Source organism: Aotus nancymaae, unplaced genomic scaffold, assembly GCF_030222135.1.
Source record: "Aotus nancymaae isolate 86718 unplaced genomic scaffold, 86718_ANA_hifiasm-v0.15.2.pri h1tg000003l, whole genome shotgun sequence".
NCBI lineage: Eukaryota > Metazoa > Chordata > Mammalia > Primates > Aotidae > Aotus > Aotus nancymaae.
Window position 1 is genome coordinate 204,322 of NW_026988414.1, and position 21,261 is coordinate 225,582.

At 41.5% G+C, this 21,261-nt stretch overlaps 1 protein-coding gene across 1 annotated transcript in view; it reads left to right on the top strand.

The window, feature by feature from the left end:
- MED27 (mediator complex subunit 27) overlaps positions 1 to 21,261 on the top strand; it is a 215,960-nt gene that overhangs the window by 135,502 nt on the left and 59,197 nt on the right. The window contains exon 4 of the mRNA XM_012457934.2: positions 3,324 to 3,417. Within this exon, the coding sequence (XP_012313357.1) occupies positions 3,324 to 3,417 (94 nt within the window). The remainder of the gene's footprint in view (positions 1 to 3,323; positions 3,418 to 21,261) is intronic.

Below are 21,261 nucleotides of genomic sequence, written 5' to 3' on the forward strand. Positions count from 1 at the left end.
TGGCAAATACATAATGTCACCTGTAGAAAAGAAATTTGCATCTCCTTTGTGTTAGGCACGTGAATGGAGAACAGTCTCCTGAAGATTCAAGTTTTGCTTCGTACAGTGTTTGAGTTTGCTGAGCTTCGTCTCAGGTCACGGGTTGGAGAAGAAACAGCAAAACGGGCCGGGCGCGGTGGCTCAAGCCTGTAATCCCAGCACTTTGGGAGGCCGAGGCGGGTGGATCACGAGGTCAAGAGATCAAGACCATCCTGGTCAACATGGTGAAACCCCGTCTCTACTAAAAATACAAAAATTAGCTGGGCACGGTGGCGCGTGCCTGTAATCGCAGCTACTCAAGAGGCTGAGGCAGGAGAATTGCCTGAACCCAGGAGGCGGAGGTTGCGGTGAGCCGAGATCGCGCCATTGCACTCCAGCCTGGGTAACAAGAGCGAAACTCCGTCTAAAAAAAATAAAATAAAATAAAAAAAAAAAACAGCAAAACGACAACGAAACCCACCCAGGTCTCTTTACTTACCTGTGCCAACCGCACATACTTTTCCTAGGAACTTATTTTTCTTCTGCCATTGCCTTTTCTTACAGGTAAAAATCTCATAAATAAATAAAGAAAAAATGGCCAGGAATATGTGTTTGCCCATTTAGAACTCTGGCCCTTACTAAAAGCAAGCAAAGCTAGGTAGTTGCCATGGAATTCTAGAAATTTACACACTGAGCTTGGTTTCTGGCTTTTTGCTTCACCTGGGATCATCACTGAACCCACCCATTTCTTTATTTTTCTAGCCTCCTAAGGAGACTGGTTTTCCAGAATGTGTCTTGACACCTTCAAGGTGAAAGATACAAGGGAAAGCAAATGATGATGTTACCTGCGTGCTGAAATCTGCATGTTCATCTGCTTTCTGCTGTCCAGAGCTATGATGGCTATTGATTGAGGATCAGTTCAGAAGACGTCGCCTGTCCTCCCCATTAGCATATACTTAGCAATGACCTCCATTCACACAAGACAGTGGATGTTTGCTTCCTGCTGAGTAGGAAGAAACTCGGTTTAAACCACATACAGAGATTTAGAAAAGAAGTATATACCTGCAGAAATGTTTCCAGTGACCTGGGATAAACTTTGGGCATGACGTTTTTGTCATGTGCCTTCACCATTTCAAGAAACGTTAGGCAATGATGAAAAATGAGTTCATTTCCTCCTTTCTTCACCTTCTCACTCCTTTTGTAGCATTTCAGCTTAGATCCAAGGTTGTGTGTCATGATGCTGTAAATCTAGAAGGAACCACAGGAAATGATGTGTGGTCAGCCTGTGTCTTAGCCACCCAGGAAAGATTGTTTCTTAAACTATTAAAGCAGAATGGGACCTTGCCTTTAAGAAATGCCTCTCATTCTTTCTGAGCACGTTCACTTTTTGGTGGCATATCCTCACGGTATGGTGTTTTCGAGGGATTGGAGATGCTGTTTGCTACTGAGTTCATAAAAGCCAGTCATGTACTGAAGAATATTGACATCTCCCCGGCCTTCTTTTCCCCAGGAGCGAATGCCCTTCAGTTCCGCCCCGCCCCTTCTCACTTTCTCTGCTGCTGTCCTCTCACTGTTGTCCTTGTTTACCACTCGGCCCTCTCTAATTTGTCCCCTTCCTTCTTCAGCTTGAAGTTTTAAAACTCGACATAACATTCTCTAAGGAAAACCTGATAGGCCTTCCTTAGAGAATAGGTGGGGCCGCTTTCTGACTTTCATGGCTGGCATGTGATGTTCACTTTTTACCAAATGGCTTCATGTTTTCTGCTGTCTGTCATGAGCCCCAGCTTCAAACTAAAATCCTTTCATGTTGTGAACAGAGAGCTAATCTCCCTCTTGCCCCAAGAGAATATACCTTTTATGTGTCCCTGACTTAATGGACATGTAATTTAATTTGTCATAACCAATGGATATGAAATCCAATGTAAAATCCTTAATAGATCGTTTTACATGTCAGCTATTATATTATACATCCTCTTTGTGTCCAGAGTGATTGGATGGTGAATTTGTTCTCAAAGGACCTGAGCCAGATCCTACTCTATGCTATGGGCCGATGTCCTCACAATGCGCCACCCCTGGAGGGGAGAATTTATCCCAGTAAGAGAGGGTATTTTTGCAGAATCAGCTCATGGTGTAAGTGGTGGAACTACCAATCAGGGCACTTAAAATTTTTACATCCTTTATTTGTGCTAGATCCTATGCTAAGTTCTTAATGTCACTGACCTCAATTATTATTAAATCTTAAGAGATACAGGTTTCATCTGGGCTATAAGAATAGAGGATTCCCTTTTGGTGGGATATCTCCAAGGAAAACATGAAGCTGATAGCTTGCCTGATATGTTTGGAGTAAAAGTTAGGTAGAAAGTTTAGGAATAAAACTGTAACAGGTACATAGAAAACTAATCAAATGAAAAGGCAAAACAGGGCTGGTGCAGTGGCTCATGCCTGTAATCCCAGCACTTTGGGAGGCTGAGACAGGCTGATCACTTGAGGTCAGGAGTTCGAGACCAGCCTGGCCAACATGGTGAAACCACATCCCTACTAAAAATACAAAAAGTAGCTGGGAGTGGTGGTGGGTGCCTGTAATCTCAGCTTCTTGGGAAGCTGAGGCACGAGAATCACTTGAACCTGGGAGGCGGAGGTTGCAGTGAGCCAAGATCACACCACTGCACTCCAGCCTGGGCTAAAGAGTGAGATTCAGTCTTGAAAAAAGCAAAATAGAAATCTAGAAAAACAGACAGCTGTATAAGTAAATAAATGTAGTCATGAGCCACTACGTGGGCAGCTATTAAAAATATATGCAGAGATTTTATAATTAATCACAGACTACTAATTTAGGTAAAAAGTGTGATATAACTTGAATTAGGTACAACCAGGAGGTCAGGAATGACTTCAGGTATTTAAAATAGAAGGAATTTAATCCCAGGAATTGGTTATTCCATTGATTCAGAGGAGAAGCTAAATGAGACAGTGAGACAGCCCAGAGGTGCACAGTAACTGGATGCTGAGGCTATCCTGGACTGGAAGGACAAAGGGAGGGGGCCATATTGTTAGAGCCCAGTGGCCCAGCTGGTGACACAGCTAAATTCTGACCTCCTATAGAAGAAAATTAATAATCATGCCTTAAAATAAAAAATCAAGAACTAGCATTAAAAACACATTATCTAGACATAGCTCCTATTTGCCTTCTTAAAAATGTGTTATATTGATAAAAAATTAAATTTAAAAGCAATGTCTTTCAAATACTATAAATCTGTAGTTCTTAACTTGAGTTGTAGTTGACACATGTGTATTTTTTTCCCACCTAGGTATGTTGATGACGTGATCAGCCGCATTGACAGGATGTTTCCCGAAATGTCCATCCACTTATCCAGACCCAATGGAGCATCAGCAATGCTTCTGGTACGATCAGCTTGACTGACTTGTAGGGATGTTGGAGAAAAAAATGGACGTCACAATTGAGTCTCTGGTCCTGTGTTGTAGGATCTATAGAATGGGGATTAAATTCCAATTTGATGATGAATAACGTATTTTCTGTACTGGCATTCTGTAGGTTAAAAATTCTGCACATTCAAACCTTGCTTTTGAACAAAATTGCAGACCCCATGTAAGAAATAACCAGAGAGGAAAGATACTGTAAGACAATTTCACCTTAAGTCATTTCATGCAACCTCCCAATGTTTTGGTGAATCTGTTTTCTATTTTCCCTAAAGACGTATAGTAGACAGTGCGATACTCAGCTGTGGGATCCTGCTAAAGAAAACAGTTTCTTCATACAAAACCAGAACGTTGTGTATTTTAAGAAAGTGTTCTGAGACTCATGACTGATGACTTCTGGTTTTGCTGTTTCTGATTATGGTTCGCTCTGAAGAGATCGCCTGATAACCTCCTGGTGGATATTTGTATTTGCATGAATTCGCCAAAGACCAGATGTGTTTTGGAAATAAGATGGGACAGCAATGCTAGATTATATTATTAATTAGGAAGACATAGAGACCTCAATGATGAGAAGCTTTTCTAGTGGTCTGTGTATTAATACCTGTATGTGCTTGAAGAATACTTCCCTGAACACAGATTTTTGAGGAACCAGCACATTTCATAAAAAGCAGTTAATGGAATAAGAATGTTGGTTTCGCTGGGCGTCAGGGAGGTGAGGTTCAGGACTGGGTATTTTTTCCATCTATTCCATTGTTGCCGCTCTGGAGCCTAGTGTGAACTCACCATGTTTTAGCATTTTACTTGTGTGAAATCTTATAAATAGCCAGTCACCCAGGATGAGTTACTATTTACTCCAGCCATTCATCTTAGGGGAGCAGGCTTATTGTGTGTGCATGTGTTTTGGTCTTAAGACAACAAAAAATCTGCGCTTGTTAAATGTTATTTCATTTGTGGGGGAAAAAAATTAGTGACATTCACCTGGATAACATGCTACTTCTTAAAAAAATTATTTCAGTTAAAACATAAAGAAAAGGAGACAATGCAATGTTTTTTCATAGAAAAGGGAAACCATTTTCTTTATATAAAATGTACCTGTCTACAAAACATGAAATATCGTCCGCCTCCAGAGGGTGAGGTAAGGCAGGATTGCAGCCAGTGCACTCCAGCCTGGGCAAAAGAGCAAGACTCTGTCTCAAAAAAAAAAAAAAAAAAAAAAAAGTCTGCCTCATTAAATGTACAACTTGTCCAGATTTTAAGATCTCCCAGACCCAGCAGCTGAAAGATAAATCCTGCTCTCAGCATACCTGACAGGGCCCCAAAGAGTTAATGAAGATAAAAATGAATGCATCCTCAGTGAAATAGGTTTGTTCAAATTATTCCTGGGTCATTGAGCTCCCATTTCATGATGAGGGTGGGATTTGACATTGAAGGGAATGAGCAGAGGAAACAGGATTCCAGGCAAACAGGCCGCACACATGAGTTCCTCACACCTGAGGAGGCAGGCGTGTATTTCACAGGGACGATCGCGCTCGCCTGCTTTCCCATGGAGCCTCTGTGCTAATAGACTGATGAGAATTAGGGGCTCAATTCAAGGCAAGAGTCACATTTCACATGCCCTGTTTATTTACTACCACCAACACCCACCCATCCCCGCTTTCGTGGCTAATTCAGACGTGTGCAGCAGGGCATCTACTTGTTACCTTTCTTTGGTGACACAGGAACTCACAAAAGCTGGAGCTTACTTTCAGGAACAGCGCTAAGTGATCCAATTCAAAATCAGATGGCCACGGGGGTAATCATACTTTTACCATAATGCCTGCATTTGGCATTTACTTTTAAAAGTTGGAATTCTACGAGATGGTAAATCTCTAGGCCATTCACTCCTGCCACACCCATCGTGAGGTGGGTGACAGGAATTCCTACCTGGAGGGGGAGCAGGACCAACAGATGCCACCTACCCTGCCACCTACCATTGCTGGTCACCTGTTCCCTGGACTTCATTGGTAAAGTTCTGGGGCCTAGACTGTAGGCAGGAGGTGTAGTCAAGAGTTGAAAGTGTTTTCTGGAGGTTAATCTGGAATAAATTGTATTAATCTGGAATGCAGTGTATTCTGGAAGGCTTTGGGGGCAAGTGAGACTGATGGGGAGAGACCAGTTAGGAGGCCGTTGAACCAGGGTGCACTTGAGCAGTCTCAGCTGACACTTCCCTTTACCTCCCTTGGCAAATGTCCGAACTGCACCTGTGCTTTTGAAATAAAAAGGCATTCGCTCCTGAATTGGCTGGGCTTCCTTGGATGCAGTCAATGGAACCCTGCTCTGATTGACTTACATAAGGAAAGAGTTGGTTTGGGTTTTGCTGTTTGATGGTGCCAGGTGTATCAGGTGCAACGATCAGCTGACCTGCCAGGACAAAAACCAGAGTAGTTCCAGGCATGTCAGGAGCAAGATCAGACAATGATTTTTGGAGGCCCCATGCCCCAAATGATTCCATGCCCCCCACTGCCTTCCATGCCTGTGCATACAACCTGGGGATACTGCTGCTGGCCTCGCCTGCAGCTGCTCCTTGCCCTGAGCCCAGAGGATGGGGAGTCAGGCCTTGGCAGCCCCACAGAACTGCAAGGAGTGGAAGGGAAGTAATTCCCTAGAGGAGCCAGCCATCTGTATGGCACATCGAACATCTGTGTGGACAGAGCCTTGTGGCTTCCACAGCACTCATCTCATCTGATCCTCACTGTGGCCCTGGAGGTAGGTGGCACCAACTGTGTTCAGTTGACAAGTAGGAAACCGAGGCAGTTGCTGCCTCTGGCTTGTGCAGCCGGGACACCTATCTCTATCTCACCAGACCTCTGGGATGCTGTCCTCCTCTTGTCTCTGAGGACAGCTCATGCTGGTGGCAAGTTAAATTTGGACTACCAAGCACCAGGCTGGTAATTTTTTCTTTTTTGTTTCTGTTTCTCTCTCTCTCTCTCTTTTTTCTTTCTTTCTCGTGTCACTTTGTCACCCAGGCTGGAGTGCAACAGCATGATCACAGCTCATTGCAGCCTCAACCGCCTGGGCTCAAGCAATCCTCCCACCTCAGCCTCCTAAGTAGCTGGGACCACAGGTGTGTGCCACCATGCCCAGCTGATTTTTGTGTTTTTTATAGAGACGCCAGGCTGGTCTCAAACTCCTGAGCTCAAGTGATACGTCTACCTAAGCCTCCCAAAGTGCTGGGATTACAGATATGAGCCACTGCACCTGGCCAATTTTTTCTTAAACATTTTAAATAATGTAATTTGACATATGCTAAAGAATATATGTAATGTATATGTAAATTATAAAGCTTAGATAAACCCATGAGCTCCTTACTCAATTTGAGAAATAGAACATAACCAACCAATATGGGCTCCTCCCCAATCCCTGCCTCTCTACCCGTGGTCACCTCCAACCCCAGAGTCACCCCCTTCTCCTTTTTAAAATGCAGTTCACCACATGTGCCTGTATTCCTAAATAATGGCTCCTTGAGTTTTGAACCTTGTGAAAATAGTATCATATTATGTATATTGTTTCTGAGCTGTATCCCTGATGTGGACGTATCTGGCAGTTTGGTCATTGTCATCTAATGTCCATTCGGTGACTGTCCACACCTTATTCTTTCTCTTGCCAAGGCACGTTGGGGTTGTATGCAATTTGCTTTATAAATAATGTTGGCATGAGCATTCTCACGCATATACCAGGATACGTTTTTTTTTTTAAGTTTTTAATTTTTGTGGCTACATAGTAGGTATATATATTTTTGGGGTACATGAGACACTTTGATACAGGCCTGTGATGTATAATAATCACATCATGGTAAATGGGATATCCATCCTTTCAAGCATTGATTCTTCTAGTTTTATAAACAATCCAATTATGGTCTTTTGGTTATTTTTAAATGTACAACTAAATTGTTATTGATTGTAGTCACCCTGTTGTGCTATCAAATACTAAGTGTTATTTATTCTTACTAGCTACTTTTGGTACCTATTAAGCATCCTCACTACCCCACCTCCCCCCACCCCAGCTACCCTTCCCAGCCTCTGGTAATCGTCCTTCTTCTATCTCCAAGAGTTCAATTATTTTAATTTTTACCTCTCACAAATAAATGAGAACATAACGAAGTTTATCTTTCCTGCCTGGCTTATTTCACGTAACTTAACAACCTCCATCTCCATCCACGTTGTTGCGAATGGCAAGATCTCATGCTTTTTTATGGCTGAATAGTACTCTGTTGTGTATATGTACCACATTTTCTTTGTCCACTCATCTCTTGATGGACACTTAAGTTGCTTCCAAGTTTTGGCTATTGTGAACAGTGCTGCAACAAACATGGGAGTGCAGATATCTCTTCAGTAGACTGGTTTCCTTTCTTTTGGGTATATATGCAGCAGTGGGATTGCTGGGTCATATGGTAGCTCTATTCTTAGTTTTTTTGAGGAACCTCAAAACTGTTCTCCATAGTGGTTGTACTAATTTACATTCGCACCAACAGTGTTCAACGGTTCTCTTTTCTCCACATCCTCGCCAGCATTTGCTATTGCCCATCTTTGGATAAAAGCCATTTTAACTGGGTTTTTGCCATGTGTATGTCTTCTTCTGAGAAATATGTATTCAGATCTTTTGCCTATTTTTTTAATTGAATTATTAGCTTTTTTTTCCTGTAGAGTTTGAGCTCCTTATATGCCCTGGACGTTAATCCTTTGTCAGATGGGTAGTTTGCAAGTCCAGTAATCCTGCAGATTCATTCTGTGGGCTGTCTGCACTTTGTTGATTGTTTCCTTTGCTGCACAGAAGCTTTTTAACTTGACGTGATCCCATTTATCCATTTTTGCTTTGGTTGCCTGTGTTTATAGGAAATTACTCAAGACATTTTTGCTCAGACCAATGTCCCAACATTTTCTTATAATAGTTTCATAGTTTGAGGTCTTAGATGTAAGTCTTTAATCCATTTGTATTTGATTTTTCTATATGGTGAGAGACGAGTCTAGTTTCATTCTTTTGCACATGGAAATTCAGTTTTCCTAACACCATTTATTGAAGGGACATCTTTTCCCCAATGTATGTTCTTGGCACTTTTGTCAAAAAATGAGTTCACTGTAGGTGTACGGATTTGTTTCTGGGCTCTCTAGTCTCTTCCATTGATCTATGTGTCTTTTTATGCCAGTGCAATGCTCTTTTGGTTATTACAGCTCTGTAATATAATTTGAAGTCAGGTAATGTAACTCCTCCAGTTTGGTTCTGCTCAGGGTAGCTTTTGCTATTCTGGGTCTTTTGTGGTTCCATGTAAGTTTTAGGATTTTTTTTTTATTTCTGTGAAAGATATCATTGGTAGTTTGATAAGGATTGTATTGAATGTGTATTGCTTTGGGTAGTATGGACATTTAACAATATTGATTCTTCCAACCTATGAACATGGAATATCTTTCCCTACTTTTGTGTCTTCTTCAATGTCTTTTATCAGTGTTTTATAGTTTTCATTGTAGACGTATTTTACTTCTATGGTTAATTCCTAGGTATTTAATTTTATGTGTGGCTATTGTTAAGTGGGATTACTTTTTTATTTCTTTTTCAAATTGTTCACACTTAGCATATAGAAATGCTACTGATTTCTGTATATTGATTTTATATCTTTCAACTTTACTGAATTTGTTTCTCAGTTCTAATAGTTTTTTGGCAGGGTCTAGGTTTTTCCAGATGATATAAGGTCATGTCATCTGCAAACAAGGATAATTTGACCCTCTTCCTTTCCAGTTTGGATGCCCTCTATTTTTTTCCTCTTCTCTGATTGCTCTAGCTAGGACTTCCAGTATTATGTTAAATAACAGTGATGAAAGTGGGCATCCTTGTCATGTTCCAAATCATAGAGGAAGGTTTCAGTTTTTCCCCATTCAGTATGATACTAACTGTGGGTCTGTCATATATGACTTATATTATGTTGAAGTATTTTCCTTCTATACCTAGGTTTTTGAGGGTTTTTATCATGAAGTGATGTGGGATTTTATCATTTGTTTTTTCAGGTCTGGTGCATTGGCTCATACCTGTAATCCCAGCACTTTGGGAGGCCAAGGCGGGCGGATCACAAGGTCAGGAGATCGAGACCATTCTGGCTAGCACAGTGAAACCCTGTCTCTACTAAAAATATAAAAAATTAGCCAGATGTGGTGGCACACACCTATTGTCCCAACTACTCAGGAGGTAGAGGCAGGAGAATCGCTTGAACCTGGGAGACAGAGGTTGCAGTGAGCCAAGATTGCACCACTGTACTCCAGCCTGGGTGGCAGAGCAAGACTCCATCTCAAAACAAAAAATGTTTTTTCAGTATCAGTTGAAATGATCGTATGTTTTTTGTCCTTCATTCTGTTGATATGATGTTTCACATTAATTGATTTGCATACGTTGAACCATCTTTACATTCCTGGAATAAATCCCACTTGGTCATGATGAATGATCTTTTTAATGTATTGTTGAATTCAGTTTGCTAGTATTTGGTTGAGGATTTTTGCATCAATTATCATCAGAAATATTGGCCTATGCTTTTCTTTTTTTGGTCTTGGTTATCAGGGTAATACTGGCCTCATAAACTGAATTTGGAAGTATTCCTTTCTCCTCTATTTTTTGGAATACTTTGAGTAGGATTGGCATTCATTCTTTAAATGTTTGGTAGAATTCAGCAGTGAAGCCATTGGATCCTAGGATTTTCTTTACTGGGGACTTTTTTTTATTACTCTGTCAATGTCATTACTTGTTATTGGTCTGTTCAGGTTTTAGATTTCTTCATGGTTCAGTCTCGGTAGGGGTTGTATGTGTCTATGAATTTATCCATTTCCTCTGTGTTTTCCAATTTATTGGCATGTAGTTGCTCATAGTAGCCACTAATGATCCTTTTAATTTCTATGGTATCAGTTGTAATGTCTCCTTTTTCATCTCTTACTTTATTTGCATCTTCTCTCTTTTTTTCCCCTAGTCAGTCTGGCTAAAGATTTGCCAATTTTATTTTGTGTTTCCATTATCATTTATTTCAGGAAATATTTCAGTTTCCTTCTTAATCTCTTAATTGACCCACTGGTCATTCAGGAGCATATTGTCTAATTTCCATGTGTTTGTATAGTTTCCAAAATTCCTCATTACTGATTTCTAGTTTTATTCCAGTGTGGTCAGAGAAGATGCTTGATATTATTTTAGTTTTTTAAAATGTTTTAAGACTTGTTTTTTGACCTAACATATGGTCTGTCCTTGAGAATGATCCATGTGGTCTTATGCTGGAGAGTGATCTGTGTGCTGAGGAGAAGAATGTGTGTTCTGCAGTCACTGGATGAAATGTTCTGTAAATATCTATTATGTCCATTTGTTCTGTAGTCCAGGTTAGGTCTGATGTTTCTTTGTTGACTTTCTGTCTGGAATATCTGTCCAATGCTGAAAGTGGGGTGTTAAATTATTGTATTGTGGCCTGTCTCTCTTTAGCTCTAATGATACTTCCTTTATGTGTTGGGGTGTGCCATTGTTGGTTGCATATATATTTACAATTGTGATATCCTCTTGCTGAATTGACCCTTTTAGCATTATATGATGACCTTCTTTGTCTCTTTTTACAGTTTTTGTCTTGAAATCTATTTTGTCTGATATATGTATAGCTACTCCTGTTCTCTTTTGGTTTCCATTGGCGTGGAATATCTTTCTCCATCCTTTTATTTTCAGTCTATGTGTATCTTTACAGGTGAAGGCTGTTTTTGTAGGCAGCAGATCAATGGGTCTTGCTTTTTTATCTATTCAGCTATTCTGTGTCTTTTGATTGGAGAGTTTAGTTCACTTATATTCAATGTCATTGTTGATAAGTAAGGACTTACTTCTTCCAGCTTGTTGTTTTCTGGTTTTTTTGAGGTCTTCCTTCTTTCCTTCCTTCCTTCCTTCCTTCCTTCCTTCCTTCCTTCCTTTGTTCCTTTTACTGAGGGTGATTTTCTCTGGTGGTATGATTTAATTTCTTGCTTTTTATTTTTTTGTGTATCCATTGTATATTTTCTAATTTGAGACTACCATGAAGTTTACAAATATTATCTTATAACCTGTTGTTTTATTTATTTATTTTTATTTATTTATTTTTGAGGTAGGCTCTCACTGTCGCCCAGGCTGGAGTACAGTGCCACAGTCTTGGCTCACTGCAGTATCCGCCCCCTGAGCTCAAGTGATCCTCCCTCCTCAGCCTCCTTAGTAGCTGGGACCACAGAGCTGCACCACCACACCCAGCTAAGTTTTAATATTTTTGGTAGAGATGGGTTTCACCATGCTGCCCAGACTGGTCTTGAACTGCTGAGCGCAAGAGATCTTGCCCCTTGGCCTCCCAAAGTGCTGGAATTATAGGCATGAGCCACCATGCCTGGCCTTATAACCTGTTATTTAAACTGATGACAACACTGCTCGCATAAACAAAAGAAAACAAGCAAAAAGAAAACTGGTAAGAACTCTGCACTTTTTCATGCCCCCACTTTTTAACTTTTTGTTGTTTTTCTTTATGTCCTATTGTTCTGCCTATGTCTTGAAACGTTATTATTTTTTATTGGATCATTGTTTAGTCTTGATACTTAAGAGTAGTTTACACACCACAATTACAGTATTATAATACTCTGTGTTTTTCGGTGTGCTTGCTATTACCAGCAAGTTTTCTACCTTCAGATGATTTCTTATTGCTCATTAACATCCTTTTCTTTCAGAATGAAGAACTCCCTTTAGCATTCCTTGTAGGACAGATCTGGTGTGATGAAATCCCCAGGTTTTGTTTGTCTGGAAAAGTCTTTATTTCTCCTTCGTGCTTGAAGGATATTTTCACAGGATATACTATTGCAGGGTAAAAGTTTTTTTCCTTCAGCACTTTAAATATGCCATGCCACTCTCTCCTGGCCTGCACGGTTTCCACGGAGAGGCCTGCTGCCGCTCGTACAGGAGCTGCTCTGTGTGGCGTTTGTTTCTTTTCTGCTGCTTTGCTCCTTTTAGGATCCTGTCTTTATCCTTGACCTTTGAGAGTTTTATTATTAAATACCTTGAGGTCGTCTACTTCAGGCTGAAACTGCTTGGTGTTCTATAACCTTCTAGTACTTGAATGCTGATATCTCTCTCTAGGTTTGGAAAGTGATCTGATGTTACCCCTTGGAATAAACTTTCTACCCCTTTTTCTCTACTTCCTCTTTAAGACCAGTAACACTTAGATTTGTCCTTTAAGGCTATTTTTTGGATCCAGATTACCAGTCAGAGACTCGGTTCTCTTCCCTTACTTTCTCCCAAACAAATGGAGCCTCTCTTTGCTAAGCCACCTGGAGCTAGAGATGAGGTGAGGCAAACACTCCTGTGGTCACCACTACTGAAACTGTGCTGGGTCAGACTTGAGGCCAGCTTAGCACTGGGTCTTGCCCAAGGCTCACCATAACCACTACCCCTGTGTTCACTCCAGGCGCTAGAACTCTACAGTCAGCAGACGGGGAAGCCAGCCAGGTTTGTGTCCTTCCCTTCTGGGCAGCAAGTGCCCCTGGGTCCCAGGTGGGTTCATAGATGCTGTCTGAGAGCCAGCGATTGGAGTCAAAAACCTCAGAAATCTACCTGGTGCTCTATTCTGCTGCAGCTACGCTGGCCCCCAAACCACAAGTAAAGTCCTCCCCACTCTTCCCTCCCCTTTCCACAGGCAGAAGAGCCTCTCCCAGTGACCACCACCACCACTGGTCCATGGGGAGTTCAGCCAGACCACTGCTGATGCTCACTTAAAGCCAGGGGCTCTTCAGTCAGCTTGTTGTGAATGCTGCCAGGCCTGTGACTCACCCTTCAGGGCAGTGGACTCCCCTCTGCCAGAGCAGGTCCAGAAATGCCATCTGAGAGCCTAGGCCTGAACTCAGGGACCGCAAGAGCCCACTTGGTGCTCTGCCCTCCTGTAGCCAAGCTGATACCTACGGTGCAAGGCAAAGGCCCCTTTACTTTTTCCTCTGCTTTTCTCCAGCAGAAGGAGTCTCTCACCAGAGCCACCATAGCTGGGAATGTGCCGGATCTCACTTGAAGCCAGCACATCTCAGAGTCTCACCCAAGTCCCCTAGCATATGACCTGGGTGTCACTGTTGGTTATCCAAGGGCTCTTTAGTCAGCAGGTGATGGATCCTGCCAGGACAAGGTCCTTCCCTTCAGGGCAGCAGGTTCCCTTCCGGCCCAAGGTGTCGAGAAATGTCATTTGAGAGCTAGGGCTTGGAATGGGGGCCTCATGACTGCCTGGTGCCCCATTCTATTGTGGCTGAGCTGGTATCCAAGATGCAAGACTAAGTCCTCTTTACTCTTCACTCTCCTGTCCTCGAGAAGAAGGAAGGAGTCACTTTCATTGCTGTAAGCCGTGCTGCCTAGAATTGGGAAAGGATGATGCAAGCACTCCCTTGGCCACCCAGGCTGCTGTCTCCCTAGGTCACGTGGTGCCCTAGACCACTGGCTGTAAGCCCAGCCCACAACTAGAACTTGCTTAGGAATTGCAGTCCTTGTGGCCTAGACTGCCTTTCAAGTTTACCCCAGAACACTTTAGCTCATGCTGGCGAGCCTTGCTGAGAAACTCAAGCTCCCATACTGGGGTGGGTGATTTTCCTCTGGCCAGAACTGGTCCAAATGCTCCCTCCGTGGACGCAGCATCAGCCGAGCGCAGCACAGCTTTACTCTCCGCTGTGACAGGGCAGCACTGAGTTCAGTGCCCAGTGCCCCATTCAGTGTGCTCTCCCTCACCCAAGTGTGCAGGTCCTTTCCGTGCCATTTGGCGGCTGCTGGAGGAAGGAGGAGGGTGGTGTCATTGAAGACTGTCTTTCTTTCCTACCCTCTTCAATGCCTCTTTCAGCGAAATGAAGTTAAAACCAGATACTGTAATTGCTCACCTGATTTTTGGTTCTTATGGTGCTTTTTTGTGTGTAGTTAGTTGTTAAAATTTGGTGTTCCTGCAGGGGGATGGTCAGAGGAGGCTTCTATCCAATCATCTTGCTCCATCCACCTCAGGATACATTTTTAAGCCTTAGCCCAAGCAACAGAGCCAGTGCAAGCCCAAGCCACAGAGCCAGTGCAGGCTCCTCACTCAAGGATTCGATTCTGAAATTGACAAGACAGTGACTGGCTTAACTTCTCTGGTATGTCTGTAAGCCTTAGATAATTGACTGTAGCCTATACAGTCCGAATCCTAGCTAATGTGAAATCTAAACTTGCAGCCTCTTGCATAATCTTTAAATACATTGTGGTGCTCTCTGCTCTGTTTCAGGGCTGTTTTGTATTTTGTAAATTAATAACTCATGATATAATAAATCTTGCTCCGTTCTTTGAAGAGATGAGCTCAGTTATCCAAAAATAAATCTAGCTATGTTGATATTTAATGTCAGTTAATCTACCGCCTAACATCCCATTATTAATTTTCTTCAAACAGTCAAAATACTATAAGAGCTTAACTGAATCAGAGACTGGAACAAGCTGATGGCTTCTCTTGTCATTTAAAATATTAATTTACAATTTTTGACTGATCTATTGATAGAAAAATATAAGAAAAGAAAAAAGCTTCAACCATATTGAAAATATATCTTGATATTTTGTTTTTATTTAGATGTTATTTGATTTGCAAAAGAAAAACTCATCAGTCTTTCTAAATCCACATTTTAACTAACCTTCAATTTCCTTAACATATTCATACCCTGCTTGTGAATGACACATCTTGTTTTCAGCCATTTAGACTAACATTATCTCATTTTACTCCACCCAGAGTTCTTTGAGGTAGAAAAGATTGTTGAATAGCTAGACTGCTTAATTATTTGGGGCCTTGATGTCTCCACTGAGTTCAGTAGTGCTCAGGCTTGAAAAGGACTAAGAGTCACCAGCGTAGTTTGTGGGAAATGCACATTCTTGACAGGCAGTACAGAAATTCCAATTCAGCAGCTCTGGGGAACCCAAGCGGCCAGGATAGCCAGAGTGCAGGGAGCGAGGGGAAGGAAGGTGGAGTCCTGGAGCTTTCGTCTTTTTACTGCTGTGTTTCACGGGTGTCTCAGCTGGGTCACAGGCAATCTGTGGAGTACATTTTGAGAACTCCATTATGCCCTTAGAGTTCTGATGAAGGCTGGCCTTTTTGTTAAGTCCCAGCCTTATTTTTATTATTTTTTTTAACTCCCAGCTTTAATATCAAACTAGCTTATGAGATATGCTACTAAGGCGTTCATATTTATTCAGTAAGTACTGAGTACTCAGTGAGTACTGAGCCCCTGGAGAGAAAGGCAGAGTTCTAGGCATTGTTTGCCTTGGACCACACAAGGTTTTTGCACTCACACAGCTTGCCTATAGTGTAGAAAACAGACAAGAGACCAGCCACTTGTTGCGTAAAATTGTGTCAGGTGGCGATAAGTCTGAGAGGAACAGAAGTGGAGTAAGGGGCTGCAGCATGGTGGAAGGTGTTGGGGGCAGGGCAGCCCTCTGTGAATCAAGACCTGCATGAAACGAGGTTGCGGGTGAGCCATCTGGGGGACCGGGTCCAGGAGAAGCCACACAGGTAGAATAGGCCCTCCTTAGAGGGCAGTGGGCTTGCTAGGGGAGAACCCAGGAGGCCAGGATGGCCAGAGTACAGGAACGAGGAGAGGGGATGAGGTGACACCACCCAAGCAGGAGACACCAGACTGGGCCTCACAGGCTGGGAGGAGGGCTCCCTGCTTAGTGAGGTGTCCTTGTCATTTTAAATTCAGATGTACAAATTTAGATTCATCGTGAACCTTGACTCATGACACACTGTCATCACTAACGCAGGCATGGCCCTTTCATATTGCTTAATTTATAATGCACTGAACCTCTTTGAACATAGCATGGGACCAGGAGCTGGAGCATGGTCGGCAGCCAGTGCTGCCTGGACTGCCCCTCCACCCCCGCAGGACCTGCCGTCCCCCTGCGTGTTTATCATTCTCTCTCCTGTTTTGGAGAGGATGCTTCACCATATATATATATGGCTTGAAAAGGCCATATAGAAATATATATATAGTTCTAAATGTATTCTTTAATTTTCCCTGTTTTTTAACTTAATTTATTTTAAAGGGATTATATGTTATCTTCAGGGACTTAATTTTTCACTCAACAGTTTGTGTTTTTTACTAAATTTCATTCCATTTATTGGTTTAGCTGTAGCTTATTCATTTTTGCTGATAGGAAATATTCCATTATCTGAATATATTCTAATTTAGTTATCCATTTTTCAACCAGTTGTCATTCGATTTATTTCTGGGTTTCTGTTTTTCTATTATAAACAGTCCTACTCTTACATTTTACAATAACGAAGAGTAAAATTGGATTGTTTGTAACACAAAGGGTAAATACTTGAGGGGAAAGACACCCCATTCTCCATCATATGATTATTACGCATTGCATGCCTGCATCAAAATATCTCATGCACTCCATAAATGTATACATCTCTTATGTACTCACAAAAAAATAAAAAAAGAATAAAATAATCAAATAGACAGTCCTGCTCAGAACATTCTTGTTCATGTTCTGTGGTCCCCATGAGCTACAGTTTTTCTTGGATCTACTCCTAGGACTGGAATTACTTGGTTTAGGGCAGTGGTTCTTAACTAGGAGTGATTTTTGCCTCCCAGCAGACACTCTGCAAGGCCTAAAGACATTTTTAATTGTCACAACCAGGGGAAAGCGATGTTCCTGTCATCTAGTGGGTAAGCATGAGAACCAAAATGTAGACCTAAATAAAATAAACAAGCAAGAAAGTATCACCTAGAGAAAGAAACACTGAAAATATCACACACAACTGTAAAATTATATGACCAAGTTGAGACCACACATATCAGTCGTATCAATAAATATGAATTAATTTAATTCACTTATTAAAAGCTTTTTAAAGGTGATGTTCACGTGGAAAAATAAGTATGCATTAAAGGATAGGAAAACACCAAAAAAGAAAAGCTACCAGGAGAGCTAGCCCTGTCAGGCATTAAAACATACCATAAAACCTCTACCGTTAGAACAGTGTGGTACTGGCTCATAAGTAGACAAGCCAATAGAATAAAACAGCCTACAAATAGACCCAAGTTCATATGGAAATGTAGTATGATACAGGTGGCATCTCAAGTCAATAGGGCCTCAGTCATAAAAAGGAAAAAAAACCCTCAGATAGTCAAAAACATTATTAGAAAATCAAAAGACAGCCAAGCTGGGAGAAAATAGTTACATTACAGACAGGACTAATATCCCTAAAATCGTTTTTTAAACCATGAAAGTATAGAGTAAAAGACCAAAAATGGGATAGAAAATGAGGAAAAGAAACAGACAATTCACCAATATTTAAATATATGTATTTAAATTTATATAGGAGAGGGGTAGAGAACACTAGTAACCTTTGAACTTGATATTTTTACCCTATATCCTGACAATCATAAAAATCATAAAAATACAGAGTAAAAGACCAAAAATTTTTATTTATATATAATTATATGTAACAGTATATTAATAATATATATATATATGCTCCAGAGCCTGGAGCATCTTGCTGTGCCATATATATATGAGATACTTAAACAGATGAAAAGATGTTCAACCTTACCCATAATTAGGGAAATGCAAATTAAAACTGCACTGAGGTACCATTTCTCACCTACCAGATTGGCAAAAATTAAAAAACATAATGACAGGTTCTGTTGGTGAGGCTGTGGGGAAACGCCCTCTCATACGTTGCTAATGAGAATGCAAATTGGTCCAACTGTTTTGGAGGGACTTTGGCAATGTCTAAGAAAACTATGTACATCACACTTCCAACAATATGAAATACATATGCACCATCATTAACTGAAGCTTGTTTGTAATTGTACAATATTGGGAATAGCCGAAATGCCTGTGCAGAGAGCGTGATTGAATACATTATGACACAGTCGTACAATGGAGCCACATCACTTTTTTTCCATCTTCAGAAAAGAGTGAGAAAGACCTCCATGACTCACATGCAGTGATTACCAGGATATATTGTTAATAGAAAAAAAAGCAAAATACAAGAGTTTCCTTAATACACTTACTTTTTCTGGAAAAAGGGAGATATAAAATATCCATTATCTGCTGATTTGTAGCCGAGAAACACACAGGAAAGATAAACCTGAACAGAGAAGTTGGTTATGGGTGGGTAGATGGGAAAGGCACGTCACGAGTGAGGGGTGGGGAATAGAGGAAGGCAGGTATGTGTTGGGGAGGGTGACTCTGAGTATACCTTCTTGTGGAGTTCTGTTAGAACATGTGAATGTTTCACATACTCGAAAAAATTAATAAACTGGACAAGATTTAAAAAAAAGCAGAAGAATGCAAAACAGAAATAAATGAACCTGATGCATTTCAATTGAGTAATGTGACCATGCCTTAGGGGATAAGAGAGGGATAGAGAACTAACACTAGTAATCTTTGAACTTGACATTTTGACCCTAAATCCTTAAGGTAAGGATTATAATAACTGTGAACTATTATTAAACTTTAGTTGGTTGGCTGGTTTTTCACAGTGGTTTGGATTAGTGATTCTGAAACTATGTGTATTCTAGGTTTGAGCAAATACGGAAATAAATTGTGGATAATGGGATCCAGGTTTCTTCCCTTTGGAGAGGGAAATTACAAAGATGGAAAGGAGAATGCCAAAAGGAAACCCTCAGTGTGTTAGAATTGGAAGTATCAGTATGAGCGGGTTGTTTTTAATGTATGGGTGTAGAAATAGATATATTTGTGCCTGTACACATGAGTGCACATTTCCCAATTCTGTCTGCTGAGAAGGTCTAGAAGCATTGAGACCCCAGTAACAAGGAGCCCAACTATCATCCACATGTTAGTTTCTAAGTATCATTCTCACTAATAGAAACTCCTTGGAGAAGTGGCTGATTCCAGAATTGGGGCAGGAAAAGATGAGCCTAGAGCATCTTGCTGTGCCAGAAAGTAAAGAAGTGCCCAAAGAATGATAAGGACCTATCGAAGGACACAGTCTGGGCGCAGTGGCTCACGCCTGTGATCCCAGAACTTTGGGAGGCCGAGATGAGCAGACCACTTGTCAGGAGTTTGAGACCAGCCTGGCCAACATGGTGAAACCCCATCACCACTAAAAATACATAAATTAGCTGGGTGTGGTGGCTCGTGCCTGTAATCTCAGCTACTCAAGAGGCTGAGGCAAGAGAATCGCTTGAACCTGGGAAGTGGAGGTTGCAGTGAGCCAAGATTGTGCCACTGCACTCCAGCCTGGGTGACAGAATGAAACTGTCTCAAAAAAAGGACACAGAAGCCAGTTGGAAGGGGCCTTTCGCTCACCAAACCCAGGGCCATTGAACACCAAAATAAATAGCAATTATAATGGATTACAACCCATTGAGTACAGTAAGAATCCACGAGTCCATACTGATTTAAGTAAATACGTGAGTAAAATATTGAGAGCTATTGGTATAACAAGAGCTCACGGTATAGCACTCATTTCTTTAACAATAGCTAGGGGAAAGCTATTTCTTACAGTAGAATGTGAACTAAGAAATGTAAAAGAAATTAGAAAATTTCAATTTCACCATAGTAATTGTTTCAGACAAGAATCAAGAATCATCAACGGATGCTAAAATTTATGAGCGACAGTTTGACTGTGGACTGTGTGTGTGCAGAGACAGTGCAGATGCGAGTGTGCAGCAGGTGCTGGGTAGCGCTAAGAGGGCACCTGGATGAAGGATGTACAGGAATTCTCTGTACTATCGTTGGAACTTTATGTGAGTCTGAAATTGTTTAAAGTTATTTCAGAATAAGCAGTTAACATTTGTAAGCATGCATCTTTAGATATATACGTTGGATGAAATGATATATGTTTGGCCCAGAATCTGTTGCTCCTACACCCCGCAATGCCACCACCCCTCTCCAAGCCTCTGGTCCCCCTCACCTAGATTGTTATAGCCGCCTCCTGCCTGGCCTCCCCGCTCCCATCCTGCCTCTCATCTCTTCTCCACTTGAAGCCAGAGCCTTTTAGAGGGAAAGTCAGGCATGTATCCTCTCTCCTCAGAACCTTCAGTGGCTCCCCATTTCCCTCCAGTGGAAGACTGTGTCCCCTGTGACGGCCTATCGTCTGCCCCTGCACCCCACTCTCCCCCACCACTAGGCCCATTGCCGCCTTAAGGTCTTTGCCCGCAGGTTTCCCCGGGCCCCCATTCCTCCTGGTCTTCAAGGTTCTGCTCTTCTCTCCCTTCTACCACCATTTACAACTGACTACACCCCAACTCCTTATCTCCTTCACAGCCTTTATTTTCTCTAGCTGTACTTATCACTTTCTAATGTAGGATATGATTTCCTTATTATTATGCTTATTGCTTTTGTGTTTCCTCTAGAAAGACCCTAAGTTCCACACAGGAGAGATCTTTGTCTCTTGTTCATTGATATGCCCCAAGCCCCTAGAACAGTGCCTGGCACGTAGTAGGTGTTCAGTAATTATTGGTTGAGTAAGTGTTGATTCAGATTCACGCATGTATGTGTAAAGAAATGAAAATTAAAATGTCTTCTTTCAAATACTGAGATGAGCAATTAGGGAATGATATATTATTAAATGAGCCAGGAATACAGACTGTGCGATCCTGGTTTGGAGGGAAACAGACATATACCTATTGGTAAGTGCATTCATAAACAGGCTGGAAGGGATATCTGTACACGCACTGTTAGAGAGTAGTGTTTATCTCATGGCAGGTGGGGCAAGGGCGTTAGTTTCTTTACTTTCTGCTTAAGACACCTAAGTATTGTTTGATCACTTTTACTGAAATTATACATTAAGGCCAG